Below are 20,006 nucleotides of genomic sequence, written 5' to 3'. Positions count from 1 at the left end.
GCAGAGAGAGAGGGGCAGATAGAGAGAGAGAGAGCAGCAGATAGAGAGAGAGAGAGAGCAGCAGATAGAGAGAGAGAGAGAGCGGCAGATAGAGAGAGAGCGGCAGATAGAGAGAGAGAGCGGCAGATAGAGAGAGAGGGCAGCAGATAGAGAGAGAGAGAACGACAGATAGAGAGAGAGAACGACAGATAGAGAGAGAGAACGACAGATAGAGAGAGAGCGGCAGAAACAGAGTGGCAGAGACAGAGAGAGAAAGCCTGGCACAGAGAAAGGAAGAGGCAGAGAGAGACACACACAGAGACAAATAACAGAGAAATTGATCAAAGTAGCAACCAGAGTTTGCGTGAGAATGGAGGGAATAACAGAGAAGGTGATGTACTCTGGGAGAGACATAAAATTAATGAAGAGAAAAACACTCAGCAAGAGAGGGGGAGAGAAATGGAACGATCTTTGCTTGCCAGATTATTTTTAGCTGTTGGACCATTTCCGTCACGGGTCTGCAGTGCACACCCTGCCACAATTTTCTGGGAGTGTCCAATTTAGGATGGTGAGTGGATCTCTGAGGTTCTCCGGTAGCCATGAGCATCAAGAATGGAGCCAGAACATTTGGCCCATTCAAACCAGCTGTGGCATTGAATAAGGTCATATCTGTGGCCTCAAGTCCACTTCCTTTCCTCCCGCTCTCATTAAACTTTGACTGTCTTTGACAATTGCCGATCAAACATCTGCCTAACTCAGTCTTGAACACATTCAGTGACCCAACCGCCACTGCTCTCTGTGATACAAAATTCCAAAGGTCAACGACCCTTTGTGAGAAGAAACTCTTCCACATCTCTATTTTAAATGGGAGAACCCTTATTATGAAAGTGCATCCTCCTAGTTTCTGATCCCAGTGGGAAATGACAACTCGCCATAATGTTCACTCGAAGAACTTGATTCTTTTATCATAGATTGAATCAGTAGATAGATTTTTAAAAAATGAATCAATGACTCAAATATACCACTTACATTTGAGATAGGAAATCAGCAAAATCAAATTATGGATCAACTCCAACAACTTCTGCTGAGGGATAGATAGATGGTAAAGAGGTCATGTCTTTGCAACACCTTTTGAGATTAAGCTACATCTATTCGTAGTGGATGAATGACTTTGTTTATCTATTTGTTGACATTTTATCCTTACACTTCTCCGTCTTACTTCTTTATATTAATCATCATCTGGATCAGTCACTCCAGATTATTTATGGGCAGGCAGACATAAAATAAAGCTCAACTTAGTACTTTTATCTTCACATTATCTTGGGGCTAAAGGGACCACGGGATACGGGTCAGGATCCGGAGATTGGATCAGCCATGATCAAAATGAATGGAGTAGCAGGCTTGAAGGGCTGAATGGTCTCTGCTGCTTCTAGTTTCTATATCAATGCAAATTTCCCATTTCCATTTCCATTCTGTCTTGTAACATTACTAGTTATTTAGCGCTGGGTAAAGGAACGACAGACTTGTGTCTTTGGGAAAATAAATGGGGACAGTTCGATACATTTTCCACATCCTACAGAGAGGGGAAGACTTGTTTCAGAGTTGAAGCTGCTATCGCTCTCATCTTCTTCAAATGCAACACTAGAAATAGCCATCGACTGCCGACAGTACAGGAGGAGGTCATTCAGCCCATCAAGTCGGCACTGCCCACAATCCCATCCAGGCCCTATTCCCGTAACCTTTATTTATCCTGCCAGCCCCCCGTCACTCAGGGGTAATTTTGGATGGCCCAATCCACCGAACACCCTTGGACTCCAGGTTAAACTTTAGCCCTGAAGCTTAACTGGGTTTTGAAAAGGACAACTGGTGAAATTGAAGCCCCTTGTACTCCCTCTCGGGTGCGGACTTTCCAATCCCAACCTGGTGTCTGTTGCCCTCTTCTTCCAGTCTACATGGAGAGAATTCTCCATTCTGCATGGAAAGAGCCTTCTCCCTTCGAGGCTTTTTCACGTTTGTTCAGCACCAAATTCTTTTTCTCTTCATGCATTTCTACTTTCACACCAATAGGTGGTGATGTTGTGCACTGAATAATGCTTTTCTCTCCAATACCACACTGCGGTTCCTGGGCTCCTGCCCTGACAAAGGGCAAGGACAATCGTGCTTCTTCTGTTCATTCCTACAAATGTACAGGCGACTTGAAATTAAGGGAGTAGCCGTGTTTCATCATGGCGTGTTCAGAAGCTGCAGAAACCTTACGTGTGTAAAGGCAGCAAACTCAAAGCGATTCTGCAGTTTAAGTGACTAAAGATCATTGTGGAACTTTACAGATGAACACAGCACAGTATGATGTTTAGCAGCCTGTCTGAAACTCACTTTCAAATCTCTTTTCTTCTGAGACTTCACTCACAAATATTCTGGCATCATATCCACGCGTGATCAAACTCAGTCTGCAACTAACTGGTGCATTCAGAAACTGGGAAATGGTCAGTGAAGGCACCAAGCTTATAAAAAAATCCTATGCATCAATCACATTGTCATACACTGATCCAGATACACTCCTCATACAGTCCCTGTTATATACTGATCCAGATACACTCCTCATACAGTCCCTGTTATACACTGATCCAGATACACTCCTCACACAGCCCCTGTTATACACAGATCCAGATACACTCCTCATACAGTCCCTGTTATACACTGATCCAGATACACTCCTCAGACAGTCCCTGTTATACACTGATCCAGATACACTCCTCATACAGCCCCTGTTATACACAGATCCAGATACACTCCTCATACAGCCCCTGTTATACACAGATCCAGATACACTCCTCATACAGTCCCTGTTATACACTGATCCAGATACACTCCTCACACAGTCCCTGTTATACACTGATCCAGATACACTCCTCATACAGCCCCTGTTATACACAGATCCAGATACACTCCTCATACAGCCCCTGTTATACACAGATCCAGATACACTCCTCATACAGTCCCTGTTATACACTGATCCAGATACACTCCTCACACAGTCCCTGTTATACACTGATCCAGATACACTCCTCATACAGTCCCTGTTATACACTGATCCAGATACACTCCTCACACAGTCCCTGTTATACACTGATCCAGATACACTCCTCACACAGTCCCTGTTATACACTGATCCAGATACACTCCTCATACAGTCCCTGTTATACACTGATCCAGATACACTCCTCATACAGCCCCTGTTATACACTGATCCAGATACACTCCTCATACAGTCCCTGTTATACACTGATCCAGATACACTCCTCACACAGTCCCTGTTATACACTGATCCAGATACACTCCTCATACAGTCCCTGTTATACACTGATCCAGATACACTCCTCACACAGTCCCTGTTATACACTGATCCAGATACACTCCTCATACAGTCCCTGTTATACACAGATCCAGATACACTCCTCACACAGTCCCTGTTATACACTGATCCAGATACACTCCTCATACAGTCCCTGTTATACACTGATCCAGATACACTCCTCACACAGTCCCTGTTATACACTGATCCAGATACACTCCTCATACAGCCCCTGTTATACACTGATCCAGATACACTCCTCATACAGTCCCTGTTTTACACTGATCCAGATACACTCCTCATACAGTCCTTGTTATACACCGATCCAGATACACTCCTCACACAGTCCCTGTTATACACTGATCCAGATACACTCCTCACACAGTCCCTGTTATACACTGATCCAGATACACTCCTCATACAGCCCCTGTTATACACAGATCCAGATACACTCCTCATACAGCCCCTGTTATACACAGATCCAGATACACTCCTCACACAGTCCCTGTTATACACTGATCCAGATACACTCCTCATACAGTCCCTGTTTTACACTGATCCAGATACACTCCTCTCACAGTCCCTGTTATACACTGATCCAGATACACTCCTCATACAGCCCCTGTTATACACAGATCCAGATACACTCCTCACACAGTCCCTGTTATACACTGATCCAGATACACTCCTCATACAGCCCCTGTTATACACAGATCCAGATACACTCCTCATACAGCCCCTGTTATACACAGATCCAGATACACTCCTCATACAGTCCCTATTATATACTGATCCAGATACACTCCTCATACAGTCCCTGTTATATACTGATCCAGATACACTCCTCATACAGTCCCTGTTATACACTGATCCAGATACACTCCTCATACAGTCCCTGTTATATACTGATCCAGATACACTCCTCATACAGTCCCTGTTATACACTGATCCAGATACACTCCTCATACAGTCCCTGTTATACACTGATCCAGATACACTCCTCACACAGTCCCTGTTATACACTGATCCAGATACACTCCTCACACAGTCCCTGTTATACACTGATCCAGATACACTCCTCATACAGTCCTTGTTTTACACAGATCCAGATACACTCCTCATACAGTCCCTGTTATACACTGATCCAGATACACTCCTCATACAGTCCCTGTTATACACTGATCCAGATACACTCCTCACACAATCCCTGTTATACACTGATCCAGATACACTCCTCACACAATCCCTGTTATACACTGATCCAGATACACTCCTCATACAGTCCCTGTTTTACACTGATCCAGATACACTCCTCACACAGTCCCTGTTATACACTGATCCAGATACACTCCTCACACAGTCCCTGTTATACACTGATCCAGATACACTCCTCATACAGTCCCTGTTTTACACTGATCCAGATACACTCCTCTCACAGTCCCTGTTATACACTGATCCAGATACACTCCTCATACAGTCCCTGTTATACACTGATCCAGATACACTCCTCATACAGTCCCTGTTTTACACTGATACAGATACACTCCTCTCACAGTCCCTGTTATACACTGATCCAGATACACTCCTCACACAGTCCCTGTTATACATTGATCCAGATACACTCCTCACACAGTCCCTGTTATACACTGATCCAGATACACTCCTCATACAGTCCCTGTTATACACTGATCCAGATACACTCCTCATACAGTCCCTGTTATACACAGATACAGATACACTCCTCACACAGTCCCTGTTATACACTGATCCAGATACACTCCTCACACAGTCCCTGTTATACACAGATACAGATACACTCCTCACACAGTCCCTGTTATACACAGATACAGATACACTCCTCACACATTCTCACACTGTCAATATTGTTATGTACAGTTCCCTATCCAAGTTGCAGTGTTGTCAGTAGGCTTGCTTTGTACAGTCATGGATATGTTCCTCAGTGAAAATCAGTACTGCTAGTCCTACACATATCTGCTTCTGCTCCTAATTAGCAATGGGACTGTCATTCCCACGACGCTTTGGCCTGGATGCATTCCTTACACTGTTGCTAATGGTGCCGTCAGTCCTGTTACATGGTCTATTTTGACCTATACAAGATTTTGCACTATTTGATTCAAGTTTGTTTCTCGTTATAAATTAATGAAACAAATGTAAATCAATGGATTGAAGAACCATGGAGAGTGCACATGTAAAACTGCAGGGATGCTGTGAAAGAGCATCAGGTGTGAGCCAGTGGTTACTCAGCTGTGGCTGCTAATACGGGCAAAACAGCATCAGAAATGAGAAAATTGAAATAAACCAAAACCCCCACACAATCAGGGCAAAAGCACGACTCTGAGACACACATTGGAAGTAGAATTTAACTGCCCCTACAATTAGTCCTTGACTCACTATTGACTGTTTTTTGATGTCTTCTTTTACGTACCTTCACAGGATGGAGGCGGCCCCTCAAACTGGAGATGTGTTCCCAAACGGCACGTTAATATTTCATTTCCGATCAGTGTAAATCCAGGAATGCATTGATACTTGATAATGTCACCTTGGTGCAGGAAAGAGCAGAATTAATGCAGTGCACACAAACCAAGCAGACTGACTGGTGTATATCTCAGAAATCCTTGTTCCTTTTCCTCACTGCTAACCCAAATTCATTCCGATGGATCCTAAATGCCTTTGCTTCTGGTCCAGTGACTTCAGCCTCCCACCCAGGCGATGTTGGTGAACTGAGTAAAGCCTGATCCACACAGTACAGACTATGGAATGGAAAGATGATTTAATCTCAGTTATCAAAGAGAGGTCATGGAGAGGGCAGTGGTTGGACAGATGGGGCTGGGGGCTGATAGGGGCCAAGGCTGGTCGAGTCTGACCTGGAAGGTAATGGGTTGGGGGAGGTGGGGGGTGAGGGGGCATTGCACTGGGGAGAACCGGGAGAGGAAATTTAGATTTAATTTGATTTGATTTATTATTGTCACATGTATTAACATACAGCGAAAAGTATTGTTTCTTGCTCACTCTCCAAAGCATACCATTCATAGAAAAGGAAAGGAGAGGGTGCAGAATGTAGTGTAACAGTCATAGCCAGAGTATAGAGAAAGAACAACTTAATGTGAGGTAGGTCCATCCAAAAGTCTGATGGCAGCAGGGAAGAAGCTGTTCTTGAGTACGTTGGTACATGTCCTTAGACTTTTGTACCCTTGTCCCTATGGAAAAAGGTGGGAGAGAGAATGTCTGGGGTGAAAGAGAAAGGAGAGGCTGCAATGGTGGAACCAGCAAACGGAGAAGTGGAGGCCAGGGCAACAGGACGAGGGAGGTTGGATGTGAGCGGGGTGGGGAAAACAGCAAAATGAGAAGGCAGGCTGGTGGAAAACAGACATGGAAGATCAGGGCCCAGGTAATGGAGGATGTGTGGAATTGATCAGGAGAGACTGGAGGAGGGGGTGGTGGGAAGAGTGGTGGTGGACAGCAGAGGCTGGGGGCTGGATGATGGATGCTGGGAAGGGGATGTGGTCACCTGACAGTGGAAATGGCAGGAGGGGGTGTGGGGTTGTGCTGAACAGGGTCTGGACAAAAGCAGTCAGATCTGTAGCAGTTCTGATGAAGACCAGGACCAAATCACCTAGCAATCATAAACTATGCTCTTTACATAGTTCAGGCACCCTGAGCAGAGGAAAATCAGAACATGGGATGAAATAAAAGAAGTTGAATATCCTTTATCCATACACCCAAAAACTGAACAATTTTCAATTATATTAATAAAGCAATGTAATATTATAAGACAGCTGTAATGAATGTTAACAGGGATGAAATAGGATGTGAGAGATTGGGCAAATGGAGAAACAATCTAGTATTTAGAATAGAATTCCTTCAGGGCAGATGGGGGCCATTTGGCCCATTGAGACTGCGCAACTCTCTCAACAGAGTATTTTACCGAAACCTTCTCTCCCGCCCTGTCCCACACACTTCCTATGGCTCGTCCATCTAACCTACACATCTTTGGGTACTAAGGCGCAATTTAGCACAGGCAGTCCACCTAAGCTGCAGGTCGTTGGAGTATGGGAGGAAACTGAAGCACCCGAAGGAAACCCACGCAGATACGGAGAGAACATGTCCGCGTGGAATTTGCAGTCACCCAAGGCCAGAATTGAAACCAGCTCCCTGGCGCTGAGGCAGCTGTGCCAACGACTATGCCACCATGCTGCCCCTTATCTGTAGACTATAGCTAGTCTCGACTTGGGCTATTTTAATCCAAGTAGGCCTATACGTACATACAGCACACATCTGGAAGCCAAAAATATCTGAATATCGAAACTTAATTAGCCCCGAGGGCTTTGGATTAAGGATACTCGACCCATACATTTTACAACTTCTGACCACATCTGTGGGAGACAAATAGGTATAGACAAATGAATCAAAAAACTCAAAAAGTAATGAATGTGACCTCCTAGGCTGGGAGTTTCCTTGCTAGCAGACAGAAACAAGCCATATTGGCCTGTCAGGGTGCAACTTCACCTTTGGGTTTAAGGTTACTGTCATATCTCAAGCTGAAAGAATAACATTCAAAGTCACAGATTCAACTGCAAGAACAACAGCACTTAATCTGCCATGCTGGCTAACTCCCATGTGATATCTGACCTTTCATCCTTAAGTCAGGTAACCCCATATATAGTACAGCCTGTATGTCAACGTATCTTACCCAAGTACTGCATAATATCTGACACACAGGTCCATACACAGAATCAAATATCACCATGATAACTCTCCCTCATTAGGCCAAAACATGCCCATGGTCTATCTGTTTGGTATTTATAGCTTAGGCTCCACCCCACACTAAACATACTCCAATGAAATTTGCAAGCAAATTTAACAATTCATAATTTTCCAAACTCACTTGAGTAAATTAATTTCTTCAATTGCAAATGTCAGGGAGTTTTAGAGCCTCACAATACAACATAATTTCAAGGTGTTTTTTGCTCAGGGTCTCACTTTCTGGAACTTCGATTTCCAATTTCTGTTCTGTCGACAAACACACAAAATCTTCACATTTGCTTCAATAGTGTTCTCTTGCGCCGGGATCTGTCTGAAGTCTCAGGAACTCTGGTCATCGCATCAGGATTAGGAAGTGTCATCATCCCCTCTGGAACCAATGCATTTTATACGAACATATGAACTGGGAGCAAGAGTAGAGCACTTGGCCCTTCGAGCCTGCTCCATCAGCCGTGGCTGATTCTGTAACCTCCTGCCTACCCCTGATAACCTTTGATCAGCCTCCCCACCTCCCCCGCTCTTCCTGTTTATCAAGGATCTCAGCCTTGGAAACATTACCACCTTGCTTTCATTTTCTTTTTGGGAGGAGAATTTCAAAATTCTCATCTGTCTCAAATGGGTGCCTCCTTATTTTTAAACAGTGATGCCTCATTCTATACTGTCTCGCAAGAGGAAACATCCTCTCCACATTGACCCTGTCAGGACTCCTCAGGATCTCATATGTTTCAATCAAGTCACCTCTCAGTCTTATAAACTCCAGCCAATATAAGCTTGGCCTGCTCAATCTTTCCTCATTAGACAACCTGTAGAAGGGTCATTCTGATCCGAAACGCTAATTCTTTTTCTCTCCACAAATGCTGCCAGGCTCGCTGAATTTATCCAGAATTTTCTCTTTTTGTTTCTGCACGTTCCTGGTACTAGTCTGGTAAACCTTCTCTGAACAGTTTATAATGCAACCTTCCTTAAATAAGGAGACCAATACTGCACACAGTATTCCCAGTGTAGTCTCACCAGTGTCCTGTATAAATGAAGCATAATCTCCTTACTTTTGTATTTAATTCCCCATGCAAGAAACAATAACATTCTATTAGCTTTCCTACTTACTTGCTGTACCTGCGTACAAGCCTTTTGTGATTCATGTTCTGGGACACACAGATCCCTCTGAACCTCTGCAATTTCTCACCATAATTTCACATCAGTCCACATTGTACTCCATTTACCAGAACTTTTCCCTGTCACTTAATGGAACTATGTCTCTTTGCAGCCTCCTTATGTCCTCTTGACCACTTAGTTTCCTAGCGATCTTCGTATCATCAGTAAATTGAGCAACAATACCTTCTACTCCTTCAGTCAATTCATTCAGACAAATTGAAAACATTTGAGAGCCAGAACTGATCCTGGTGACAAACTCCTCATTACATCTCGCCAAGCAGAAGAAGATCCATTTATGGCCACCCTCTATTTCCTGCCAATCTCCTATCAATGCCAATGTGTTATCATCAGCTTTTATTTTTCCGCAATAACCTTTGCTGTGGCAGCTTGTCAAATGCCTTCTGGGAATCCATTGGTGCTCCCATTGATGTCCCTTTACCCGCAGCACATATGACACCTGCAAAAAACTCCAATAAATTGGTTGAGCATGTATTCCTTCTGGATAGCAAGCTGCCTGCTTTCATTCAACAGTTCTGGCTTGGGTTTCTGGATTGCTGGCTGTAGCTTCACCTCAGCCCCTACATATGGCCCATCTACTGCTGCCTTTTTGTCACTTTGCTAGTCTTTGGCACATGGAGCGTTTCTGCTGTACAGTCCTCCTCCTGGTGACTGCAGTGTTTCCCTTCTTGGAAATGACAGTGTACAGCTTGGAGGCAAAATGGTGCATGCATCTTAGTCCCCTTTCAGCAGCCTGAGGCATCACATCAAAGTAACTCCCTTTCTGCGGTCTGCATAAAAAATTACAGCAACCTCTGTGCATCATGATCCAGAATCTCCTGATCAACATTGATGTTCCCCAGATCTTATACCCTTGGATCTGGACACCCCCACCATTGGGAACATCCTTCCAGCATCTACTGTGTCAAATCTTATTCGAATTTTATAGGTTTATGTGAGATCCCCTTCATTCTTCTGAACTCCGGTGAATGCCCACTTTCTCCACTTTGACTTTGGGTAGCACGGTAGCACAATAGCGAGCACTGCTGCCTCACAGCGCCAGAGACCTGGGTTCGATTCCCAGCTGGGGTCATCATCAGTGTGGAGTTTGCACATTCTCTCTGTGTCTGCACGGGTCTCCTCCTGGCGCTCTGGTTTCCTCCCACAGTCCAAAGATGTGTGGGTTAGGTTGACTGGCCATGCTAACTTGACCCTCAGTGTCAGAGGGACTAGCTAGAGTTAATGCATTGGGATATAGGGATAGAGTCTGGGTGGGACTGAGGCCGGTGTAGACTCAGTGGGCCGAATTGCCTCCTTCTGCACTGTAGGATTCTATGATCTAATCCTAAATGGCTCAATCACTCCTCATACATCAGTCCTGCCATCCCAGGAATCAGTCTGATAAACCTTCGTTACACTCCCTCTATAGCACGAGCATGTTTTCTCAGATAAAGGGACCTAAATTGCACACAATATTCCAGGTGTCACAAATTGGGCAACTCTTTATCCCACTTGACAGATACCTTTGGAATAAGGCATTTGGAGTCAAAAGATAATGATTCATCAAAGTTTTCACTGTATGCTCATAATCTGCCTTTTCTCTCGTGTCTTGCTCACCGACACATCTATTATTGTATCATTATATCATAGAATCCTGCAGTGCAGGAGGAGGCCATTGAAGGACAGTAAAGCCTGTCACTGTGTTTTCTGTTATCCAGTCGCCCCATCCAAGACAGACCACAACTGTCAGCACACAATTCAAACTCTTGTAAGCCATACTTTCCATTACATCCTGACAGTTCAGCATCACCTATTGGATTAAACAGTTCAATTCCCTGGACTGCAGACTGCTCCAAACAAATGCCATGACACACTCCTAAATATCTCCGCATGCATCCTCATTGCTAATGCCACATCTCAGGCTGAAAGAACAACACTCAAAGTCACAGATTGTAATGCAAGAAGACCAGCATGTAATCTGCCTTGCTGGCTAGCTCCCTAACATGTGCTACCTGGCCTTCAAACAGTACTGATTCAACTACCACGTACAATTCAAGTCCACCCACACAAACAATCAGCTATCATCATAGCAGTAACAACATGACCTAAACCTCCCAAATTTTATTTAATTTTTCTATGCCCTTATTTGTGCCCTGATGAAGGGCTGGGGGCATTGACCGTGTTTCCAAGGAATGTTCGACATTTCTCCTCAGGGCAGGCATTTTCTGCTTTGTTGCATGACCTCCATACCCAAGCATTTATACTGGGGTCAAATGTCTCTGGATAGTTAGGGCTAGGATCTCCAGATGCACCAAAACGAAGAGATCATTAAATGCTTCAGTCCTCACTGGATGGCCTGAAGCTTCCAGATGACCTCAAAGTATGAGAGTTGAGCCAAAATTTTCACTTTGAGTGACAAACTGAAAGATCCTCTTCAAATCAGTGGTGTGATTAGTGGCACCAAAAATAGCGAGCACAATTACCAATTTCGAACTCTTCATCTTCCGTGAATATTTCAGCGTTTGGTACAGAGACAGGGGGACGGCATTTCCTCAGCTGATAGGCTGCGAAACAATAAGAATGACACAATTTAACATTAAAGTTACAATTACTATATCTCACCCTCCCCTAAATTATAGGCTGTTCTTAAGGCATGAAAAGGTCATCCCAAGGAAGTGGACAGGTTTTTGAGGTATTTTAAGGTAGTTTGTAATTACTTAGTTTTGTAATTACTTAAGAGCTTTGAGGAGGGACCTTGCCAGAAACTTTGAGCACTGTGTGACCAGTTTCACCCAAATAAGAGGTCCAGTAAATGGAAAGAGAAACACAAGTCTGAAAGATTCCACTTCAACGTGCTCCATTTCTCTTCCCCCCATAATACCTCCTTTTACTCAATTTACCTTTATCGTTGTCCACTGGACCTTCAGCTGCTGCAGTGAAAGAGAAACTTTCCTGGGATGTGGTTCCTCACCAGTCTCTACTAAAATGTCAAATCAGTTTATTCCCTACTGTAATGACTTCAACAAGGCACATGAGGTTGGCCTCTTGGAGTACGAGCTCCCTGATTGCAGTCATGATGTGGAGATGCCAGTGTTGGACTGGGATGAACAAAGTGAGAGGTCACACAACATCAGGTTATTGTCCAACAGGTTTATTTGAAATCACAAGCTTTCAGAGCACTGCTCCTTCATCAGGTGACTTCACTATAACCTGGTGTCAAGTGACCTCGCATTTGCTTAAGTTCATAATTACTGGTTTAATCAGGGAGCCTCACTTTTATATAAAAATTTGGAGGTAAGGTCTTCTGGCACTCTGGATTCTGATTATGCATCTGAAGCACTCTTGGAGTGGAATAGTGTTTGTAAATAAAGGGAGTCTTGTGAAGGGACAGTGGCCTCTGACAAGCTATTTCACCTACAAGTGAAAATGAGGTGCAGGGGAGTTTGGGTTAGTGACTTGAACTGTAGCAGCACATACAACCGTTTGCAAAGACACATCTGTCAGCAGAGGAACAAGGGAGTCCTGTAGGGGAAAGGCCAGGCAAACAAGCAGAGAGAGGTGGAACAGGTATGAAAAAAATACAAGAAACATGATCTCTGATAAAATCTGAACAATAAATGGGTGCAATATGAGCTCTTTAGAACAACACCCAACTAGGTACAAGTCAGCAATCCAGTCGGGCAATGTGGTCCCTTTTCTCCAGATTTTCTCAGCAACAGGACCTCTTTTATTTAAGGGGAAGGAAAGGGGAAATAACAAAAAACAGTCATTTATATGGTACCCTTAACGTGGTAAAGTTTCAAGGGTGCTTCAAGAAGCACAACCAGCAACGGACACCAAGCGAGAGAAGAAGACATGAGGCAAGTGGCTGAAGGGAGAGAGAAAGACAGGTTTGGGGAGAGAATCCCAAACCTTTTTCATTGTAAATGAAAAGCCAAATGGGATATAAAATGACCTACCAATTCACTCTTGCAGATTATATGTTACTGGTGAAATCAAATTTTACCTTCGAATAGTTTCAAGCAAATGAGGGCCACTGGTTTTTCTTTGAGTATCACTGAGATTTTAACCTTAAAGTTCAATGTAGGTAGAGGGATGGTGTTGCAGCCGATGTCTTCTTCAAACCTGCCCAGTTCCTAATCCCACCTATTCATGAATCTCAGTTTCCAAATGACCTCCATGTTTGGAATAATAACATTGATGATGATTTGAAATGTGCAGTTCTAAGGTCAGAGACGGGCAAATGGTTTTAAGTGATACTGCTGCAAGGGATAAAGGCCAGGATAGAATTTACAATGAGGATAAGATCATTATAATGGTGAACATGGGCTTTGGAGGAAACTAAAACACATAGGCAATTAGTTTTAGTGTTCATCTAGAAGGAACTCATCCAATAGACAATAAAAATATAACAAAACTTATTCAAACTTAAAAATCAAAGACAAAGTTTAATAAAGAAACTTCATTACTTCAAACTTGAGGCCATTCCAAGCAATTTAACAATTGTCAACAAGTTCTTATTTATACTGAGTCAGTTGCTGAGCTGATAATCACATCGTTCTGAGAGCTGACCCTTACAACTTATTACCATTGGTCACATTACAACAGAGCCAATGTTGTCACTGGTGACATTCTAACATTTAGGAGCTGGAAAGTTAGCAAATCATTTGGAAAAGTTACGAAGGAAAGATTGCCTCCTGCCTCCCCTCGCCCTGTCACAAGTGCAGCCAGTTTTCCTGGCTTCCATTTCAACACCAATTTATGGTGCTTGGCGGAGTTGGACAACTGCTTTTAAAATGGTCTAACATTGATATCATGTTACCATCCTTGGTAACTGAGTGTGAGGCAGCATAATGTAATTTTTGCTCTTGCGAACCATTGTGGATGATCCGGGATCTCTAGAATGTATCTGAATTTGATTTAACCAACACACAATTCCAGCTTGCTTTGATAAATTTAAATCTCAGGAAGCCAGCCAATTATATGATTAAAGGCACCGGGAGAAAGCCAAAAACATGCCAAAGACAATTGCTCATTTAAATTATTTGTCGCGAAGCAACAGTACTTTCTGAATCTCAAGTGTACGCATTTTTCTCTTCTGTAACGTAGCTGTAGCAGCTTGTTGTGAGGGATATGTATGAACACTCTGGTACGTTCCAATATTCCACCTGAAATGTTTATTTAGCTTGAAGTCTTAGAATAAAGAATGTCTGTATCCGGCAATGATCCTTTAGTCACGGCATTCAAAATCAGCTTCAAGCGGCCTTTGGGCATGCGCTGAACTAGTTAAAACTAGCTTCCTTACACAATTCCCAATAACACACCTCGAGGGAGTCTTGGAAAGCACCCTTTGCTGCACCAGTGCGATATTCATGTTTTCCACAGCAGCCATCCTAACGGGTCTGCCTGGGTGGCACTGCCAGCTTATTTCCAGTTAGTGGCTAATTATCAGCAGTTTTGAGCTGATGATTCACCAGAAACTGAACTGACGCTGGAAGAACCTTAGTAATGTTAAAATCATCAGTGGGGGTGGGGGTGGATGGTGTCCTGTCAGTCAGGTGCAATTCAGATTAAATGGAAAAGAAGGAAGAATGGCATTCAGACCCAGTGCAACACCCAGTTTTCTCCAACGTGGTATCTTTGCCTTTTGTAGCAATGACAAAAAAGCACAACCAAAGGCGTGCGTTTGTCCATCAGCTTTGTGAATTCTCTTACAACTGTTGGATGACTTCAATTCTATACTCTTCTACTTCAAATTATCATTTCAGATTGAGCAAAAATTCACTTGTTATGGTAATTAAACTGACAGCTCAGAGAAGAAACACCGTCAGCATTGTATAATGATTAGGCCTAAACAACCCAGTTGTAGGTGGGTGTCAGAAGATGAGGAAAAACGAAGCTCATTACTGGAGGTGAGCTGTGACCTAGCTTCTTAACTGGGAGAAGAATAGCGCCTTCCCCGTCATTACGAAGCTCTTGTCAACCACCTATAATGAGTTGTATACTTGTCATTAAGTGGCTAATTTCCATGTTGCATAGGTGAGCTTGAGCCGTGGCATAGAGAGTAAAAAATGAATTCATTACAGGAGAACGATATGGAGTGTATTACAGTCACATTATTGCTCTCAATGTTCAAAGCGGCTTTTAAGATTCTAGCTTTCCTCCCAGTGGAAATGCTGAATTAAATTAGCATTCATACTTCAAATGATATGCTGCTCAGGCAAAGCTACTCTTTTAACGTATTTGACATATCCAACACAATTATATTTTAGCAGAGCCCAGGGACATTATAGGATAGCTTTAGTGAGAAAAAGATTTGATACTGAAGCTCAGCCTTGCTGTCCTCAGACCCAGAAAGTGACGATTGATAGGAGCTCGCTGTTACAGTTTACACAAAAATAGTGACTGAAATGTATATTTTACTCTAAAACTGGCAGATAAAACTGCAACTGATAGAGGTTTACAGCATGGAAACAGGCCATTCTGCACCAACTTGTCCATGCCGCGTTTTTTTAAAACCCCTAAGCTAGTCCCAATTGCCTGTGTTTGGCCTATATCCCTCTCTACCCATCTTACCTATGTAACTGTCCAAATACTTTTTAAAAGTTAAAATTGTACCCGCCTCTACTGCTACCTCTGGTAGCTTGTTCCAGACACTCACCACCCTCTCTGAAACAATTGCCCCTCTGGAATCTTTTGGATCACTACCCTCTCACCTTAAACCTACGCTCTCTAGTTTTAGACTCCCCTACCTTTGCGAAAAGTGTGGTATTACCATTGTCTTGTACAACTTCATCAAGACGTCCTAACTCCTGTATTCAATGTTCTGACCAATGAAACCAAGCATGCTGAATGCCTTCTTCACCACTCCGTCCACCTGTGACTCCACTTTCAAGGAGCTATGAACATGGACCCTGAGATCTCTTTGTTCTGTAACTCTCCTCAACACCCCACCATGAAGTGAGTAAGTCCTGCCTTGGCTCAACCTACCAAAATGCATCAGCTCGCATTTATGAACTGATGAATTAAATGGATGAACAAGGGAAGCGAGGAATTAGGTTGAGCGACGCCAATACCAGAATGGATGGTTATGTCCGATTTTTCTTTAACCCGAGTATTGTTGAAAACAGGTGAAAAGCTTCGGCAAAAGGTATCTGTTTTCAGCAATACTCGGGTAAAAGGAAATCAAATGTAATAATGGGAGAAATTTAGTGTAATTTTGCGTGGATAAAATGAGATGGGTCAAATGAATATCCTCATCATAATTATTCTATGGTGCTGAGCTCCCACGTGCTTCCCATTTCAAAAATACAGGCTCAGATCAGGGTTAAATCAAAGAATAGGATATAAAAACATGAAAATAACTTGTCTTTGCTTACAAGGTAGCATTCTAAGTACTTGAGGGGTATATTTGGCTGATGGATATGATTTAGCTAGCCTAGAATTAGAATAAGTGGAAGGGATGGTTAACAGGGTTTCTCCTTGGGATCCCAGGTAATTCTTTCATATCTCCCAGTGGTTAGCAATGCAATGACCTTCTCCCATCAAAGCATTTTGGCTCTTTTCTACTCCTGCTCAGGCCCAACCGAACATTGTGAGGCACCTTTGGTACAATTTGTTGTAAAGTTTATTTCAAATTGTCACAGTTAGGCAAATATTAACACCACGATAAAGTTACTGTGAAAATCCCACAGTAGTTGCCACATTCTGGCGCCTGTTCAGGTACACTGAAGGAGAATTTAGCATGGCCAATGCAACCTAACCAGCACATCTTTTGGACTGTGGAAGGACACTGGAGCACCTGGAGGAAACCCAAAGCAGGCAGGGAGACAAACTGCAGACTCCGCGCACACGTGACCCAAGCCGGGAATCAAACCTGGGTCCCTGGCGCTGTGACGCAGCAGTGCTAACCACTGTGCTGGCCACTGCTATTGTAATGTTGCTAAAGGGACATAAATTCCTATGTTACAACAGAGAGTATACATCAACACTGGATATAAAGAAACTTGGCATATTCTGACAGTAATCACTGATATATGCTAGTCTTGTCTTTTCTTTACAACAAGTAGCTGTTGCTGACGATTCCAAATTAAATGAGTTTGGATGTTTTCAAACCATTCTCAGTCGTGATAAGGAAAACTGGTCATCGTTCTATGCTAATCAAGCATTTCGGACATGACATAGGAGTGGAGTGAAGCGATAAATAGAAATGTCACATTGATTCAACGTGTGTGTGCTGAGATTTGAGAGCAATGGGAATTCAGGCCATACTCTTATCACTCACCTGATCAGGAGGGAACTGCGGTGGGAAGTTAAAAAGAAATCAGTTTAGTTACAACATTTTTCTTTCCTTCTCCAGAAGATTTTGCATTTCTCGAAGGTAACACCACTGGGAAATGCCTTTGACTAAGTCAAGTTGTAATGTATTACTGATTGAAGAGTCAATATCTCTCAGCTGGTACCAGGCTGGTAACAGATTACACAGTTGTACAAAAGATTCACATTTACAGCTTGACGCTTTCTCCCAAAAGAAAACATGTTTATCTATACCAAAGCTGCAGTAAAGTTTCAGACAAAGAACAGCTTAAAGGGGAAATTCAACTTCCTTGGGCCCTCAATGCCCAATTCTGGACAAGGGGGCTATCAGTAGTATTTGCTCCATTGCCCAGAATGGTATATTCAGATTTATTTCCTGGAATTTTACTGCTTCGCCTGCCAAGGCTCATAAGATCCCGCCCAAGGCCAATGGAAAATGCCATTTTGCGAGCCTCACCCACTCCACGAGGTGGTAAACTTCCAGCTCCAATGTGATTGAGATGGTCAAAGCCATGGAACATTACCTGGGACTGTATTTCAGAACAGCAGGGCAATCTATGCTCTCTAACACTGGTAACCGTGGAATATTAATGTGATTCTGGCGTTATGGGTGCAAAAAATCTGACACTATCTAAAACTATTTCGCTGGACGATTCAACACTCGAAACTGAAACCACCTACCCAAACAGGATTTTAAAGCTCAAATCCTTAAAGTGACATTTTTTTTACAAATGTGAGTGTCACCTTCAATCATATTTTCAATAAGTTTCATCAGAATCATGCAAGTGTTACTGCACCCAGCAGAATACATTGTAAAAAAATATATACACTGACCATAAAAGTTTATAACAAATAGACCTCCATGTGCCGTATCACTGTGGAACTTGCAAAGAATCTGGTTCGAAGAACTGTACGTGGATTCTTTAGTCGAGCTTCCACTGAACACTCCCAGCTGGGGGGCACTTTGCTGAGCTCCGTCCCTGAAAGAAGGTAATTTAGCATCAAATGAATTACCTGAGCAAACGGGATACATAAAAGGAAATGAAACACAAGACTTTCTTCCAACAGGTTTTATCAAATAATCAGTATAGCTACAGGATGAAGTTCAGAGGATGTTTATTTGGAATGAATGCTTTGGCTCATGAGGGTAGGTTGGACAGATTGGGCTTGCTTCCGTTCGAGTTTAGAAATGTGAGGGTGATCTGATTGAAGTATGTAAAATCCTGAATGATATTAACAAAGTGTATGTTGAAAGGATTTTTCTTCTTGTGGATAAGTTTAAAACTTGAGGGAGCCTGTTTTAAAATTAGGGGTCATCCTTACAGACAGGGATGAGGAAACCTTTTTTTCTCTCAAGGGGGTTGTGCAACTTTGGAACTTTCTGCCTCAGAAGGCAGTGGAAGTGGGATCACCACATATTTTTAAGGCAGAGGTAGATAGAGTTGTATTGGACAAAGGAATAAAAGCTTTTTGTGGATGGATGAGGAATTTGGAACTCAGCAAGAACTTATCATCACCTTCCAAGCCCTGCTGTCTATGTGGAGTCTGCACGTTCTCCTTGTGTTTGCATGGATTTCCTCTGGGTGCTCTGGTTTCCTCTCACAGTCCAAGGATGTGCAGGTTAGGTTGACTGGCTGCGCTAAATTGCCACTTAGTGTCAGAGAGATTAGTAAGGTGAATACATGATGTTACGGGGATAGAGTCTGGGTGGGATTGTGATTTGTGCAGACTCAATGGGCCAAATGGCCTCATTTTGCACTGTACGGATTCTATGGTTCTGTACCTATTTCATCTGTTCCAACGAGTTTTGTTTTGTATTTTGACCCCAATGCCAACTTTCTGACGAGGAGGAATTTCACTCCCATGACATTTTTTTTTCAGGTACCAATAATGCCCTGAGAACCAAACTCACCTTTTGATAATCAAGGCTATCTTTCTGCTTTCTGCTATATCCCTCAATTCTTCTCTTCCAGAATTGTCACCTGAACTGACTTTGAGGTCTTGAGGGGAAGAGGTTGAGTGAGAGACTTCAAGAACTTTTGGCCTCGACAGATTATGGCAAGGCCACCTCTGAGGCAGAAAGAAAGATAAGACTCATAGAATCCCCACAGTGCAGAAGGAGGCCATTTGGCCCAATGAGTCTGCACCGAGACAATCCCACCCAGGCCCTATTCCCGTAATCTCACAAATTCGCCCTGCTAATCCCCTGACACTAGGGTCAATGTAGCATGACCAATCAACTGAACCCACACATCTTTGAACTGTGGGAAGAAACTGGAGCGCCCGAAGGAAACCCACGCAGACACAAGGAGAATGTGCAAACTTCAGATAGACAGTGACCTGCGGTTGCAATTGAATCCAGGCCCCTGCGTTGTGAGGTAGCAGTGCTAACCACTGTGCCACCATGCCACCAGTTTTATGATAGCCT

General features: G+C 43.2%; 1 protein-coding gene across 1 annotated transcript in view; it reads right to left on the bottom strand.

Moving 5' to 3' along the window:
- The window catches only part of csmd2 (CUB and Sushi multiple domains 2), a 1,720,603-nt gene that overhangs the window by 138,912 nt on the left and 1,561,685 nt on the right, over positions 1 to 20,006 (bottom strand). The window contains exons 44-46 of the mRNA XM_080211135.1: positions 18,413 to 18,558; positions 11,746 to 11,826; positions 5,778 to 5,891 (exon numbers count right to left, since the gene is read on the bottom strand). Coding sequence (XP_080067261.1) covers positions 5,778 to 5,891; positions 11,746 to 11,826; positions 18,413 to 18,558 — 341 coding nt within the window. The remainder of the gene's footprint in view (positions 1 to 5,777; positions 5,892 to 11,745; positions 11,827 to 18,412; positions 18,559 to 20,006) is intronic.

The sequence above is a fragment of the Carcharhinus amblyrhynchos genome, chromosome 24, assembly GCF_965287045.1.
Source record: "Carcharhinus amblyrhynchos chromosome 24, sCarAmb.v2.hapA, whole genome shotgun sequence".
Lineage (NCBI taxonomy): Eukaryota > Metazoa > Chordata > Chondrichthyes > Carcharhiniformes > Carcharhinidae > Carcharhinus > Carcharhinus amblyrhynchos.
Note: the sequence above shows the minus strand (reverse complement) of the source record. Positions and strands in the feature narration are given on the sequence as shown.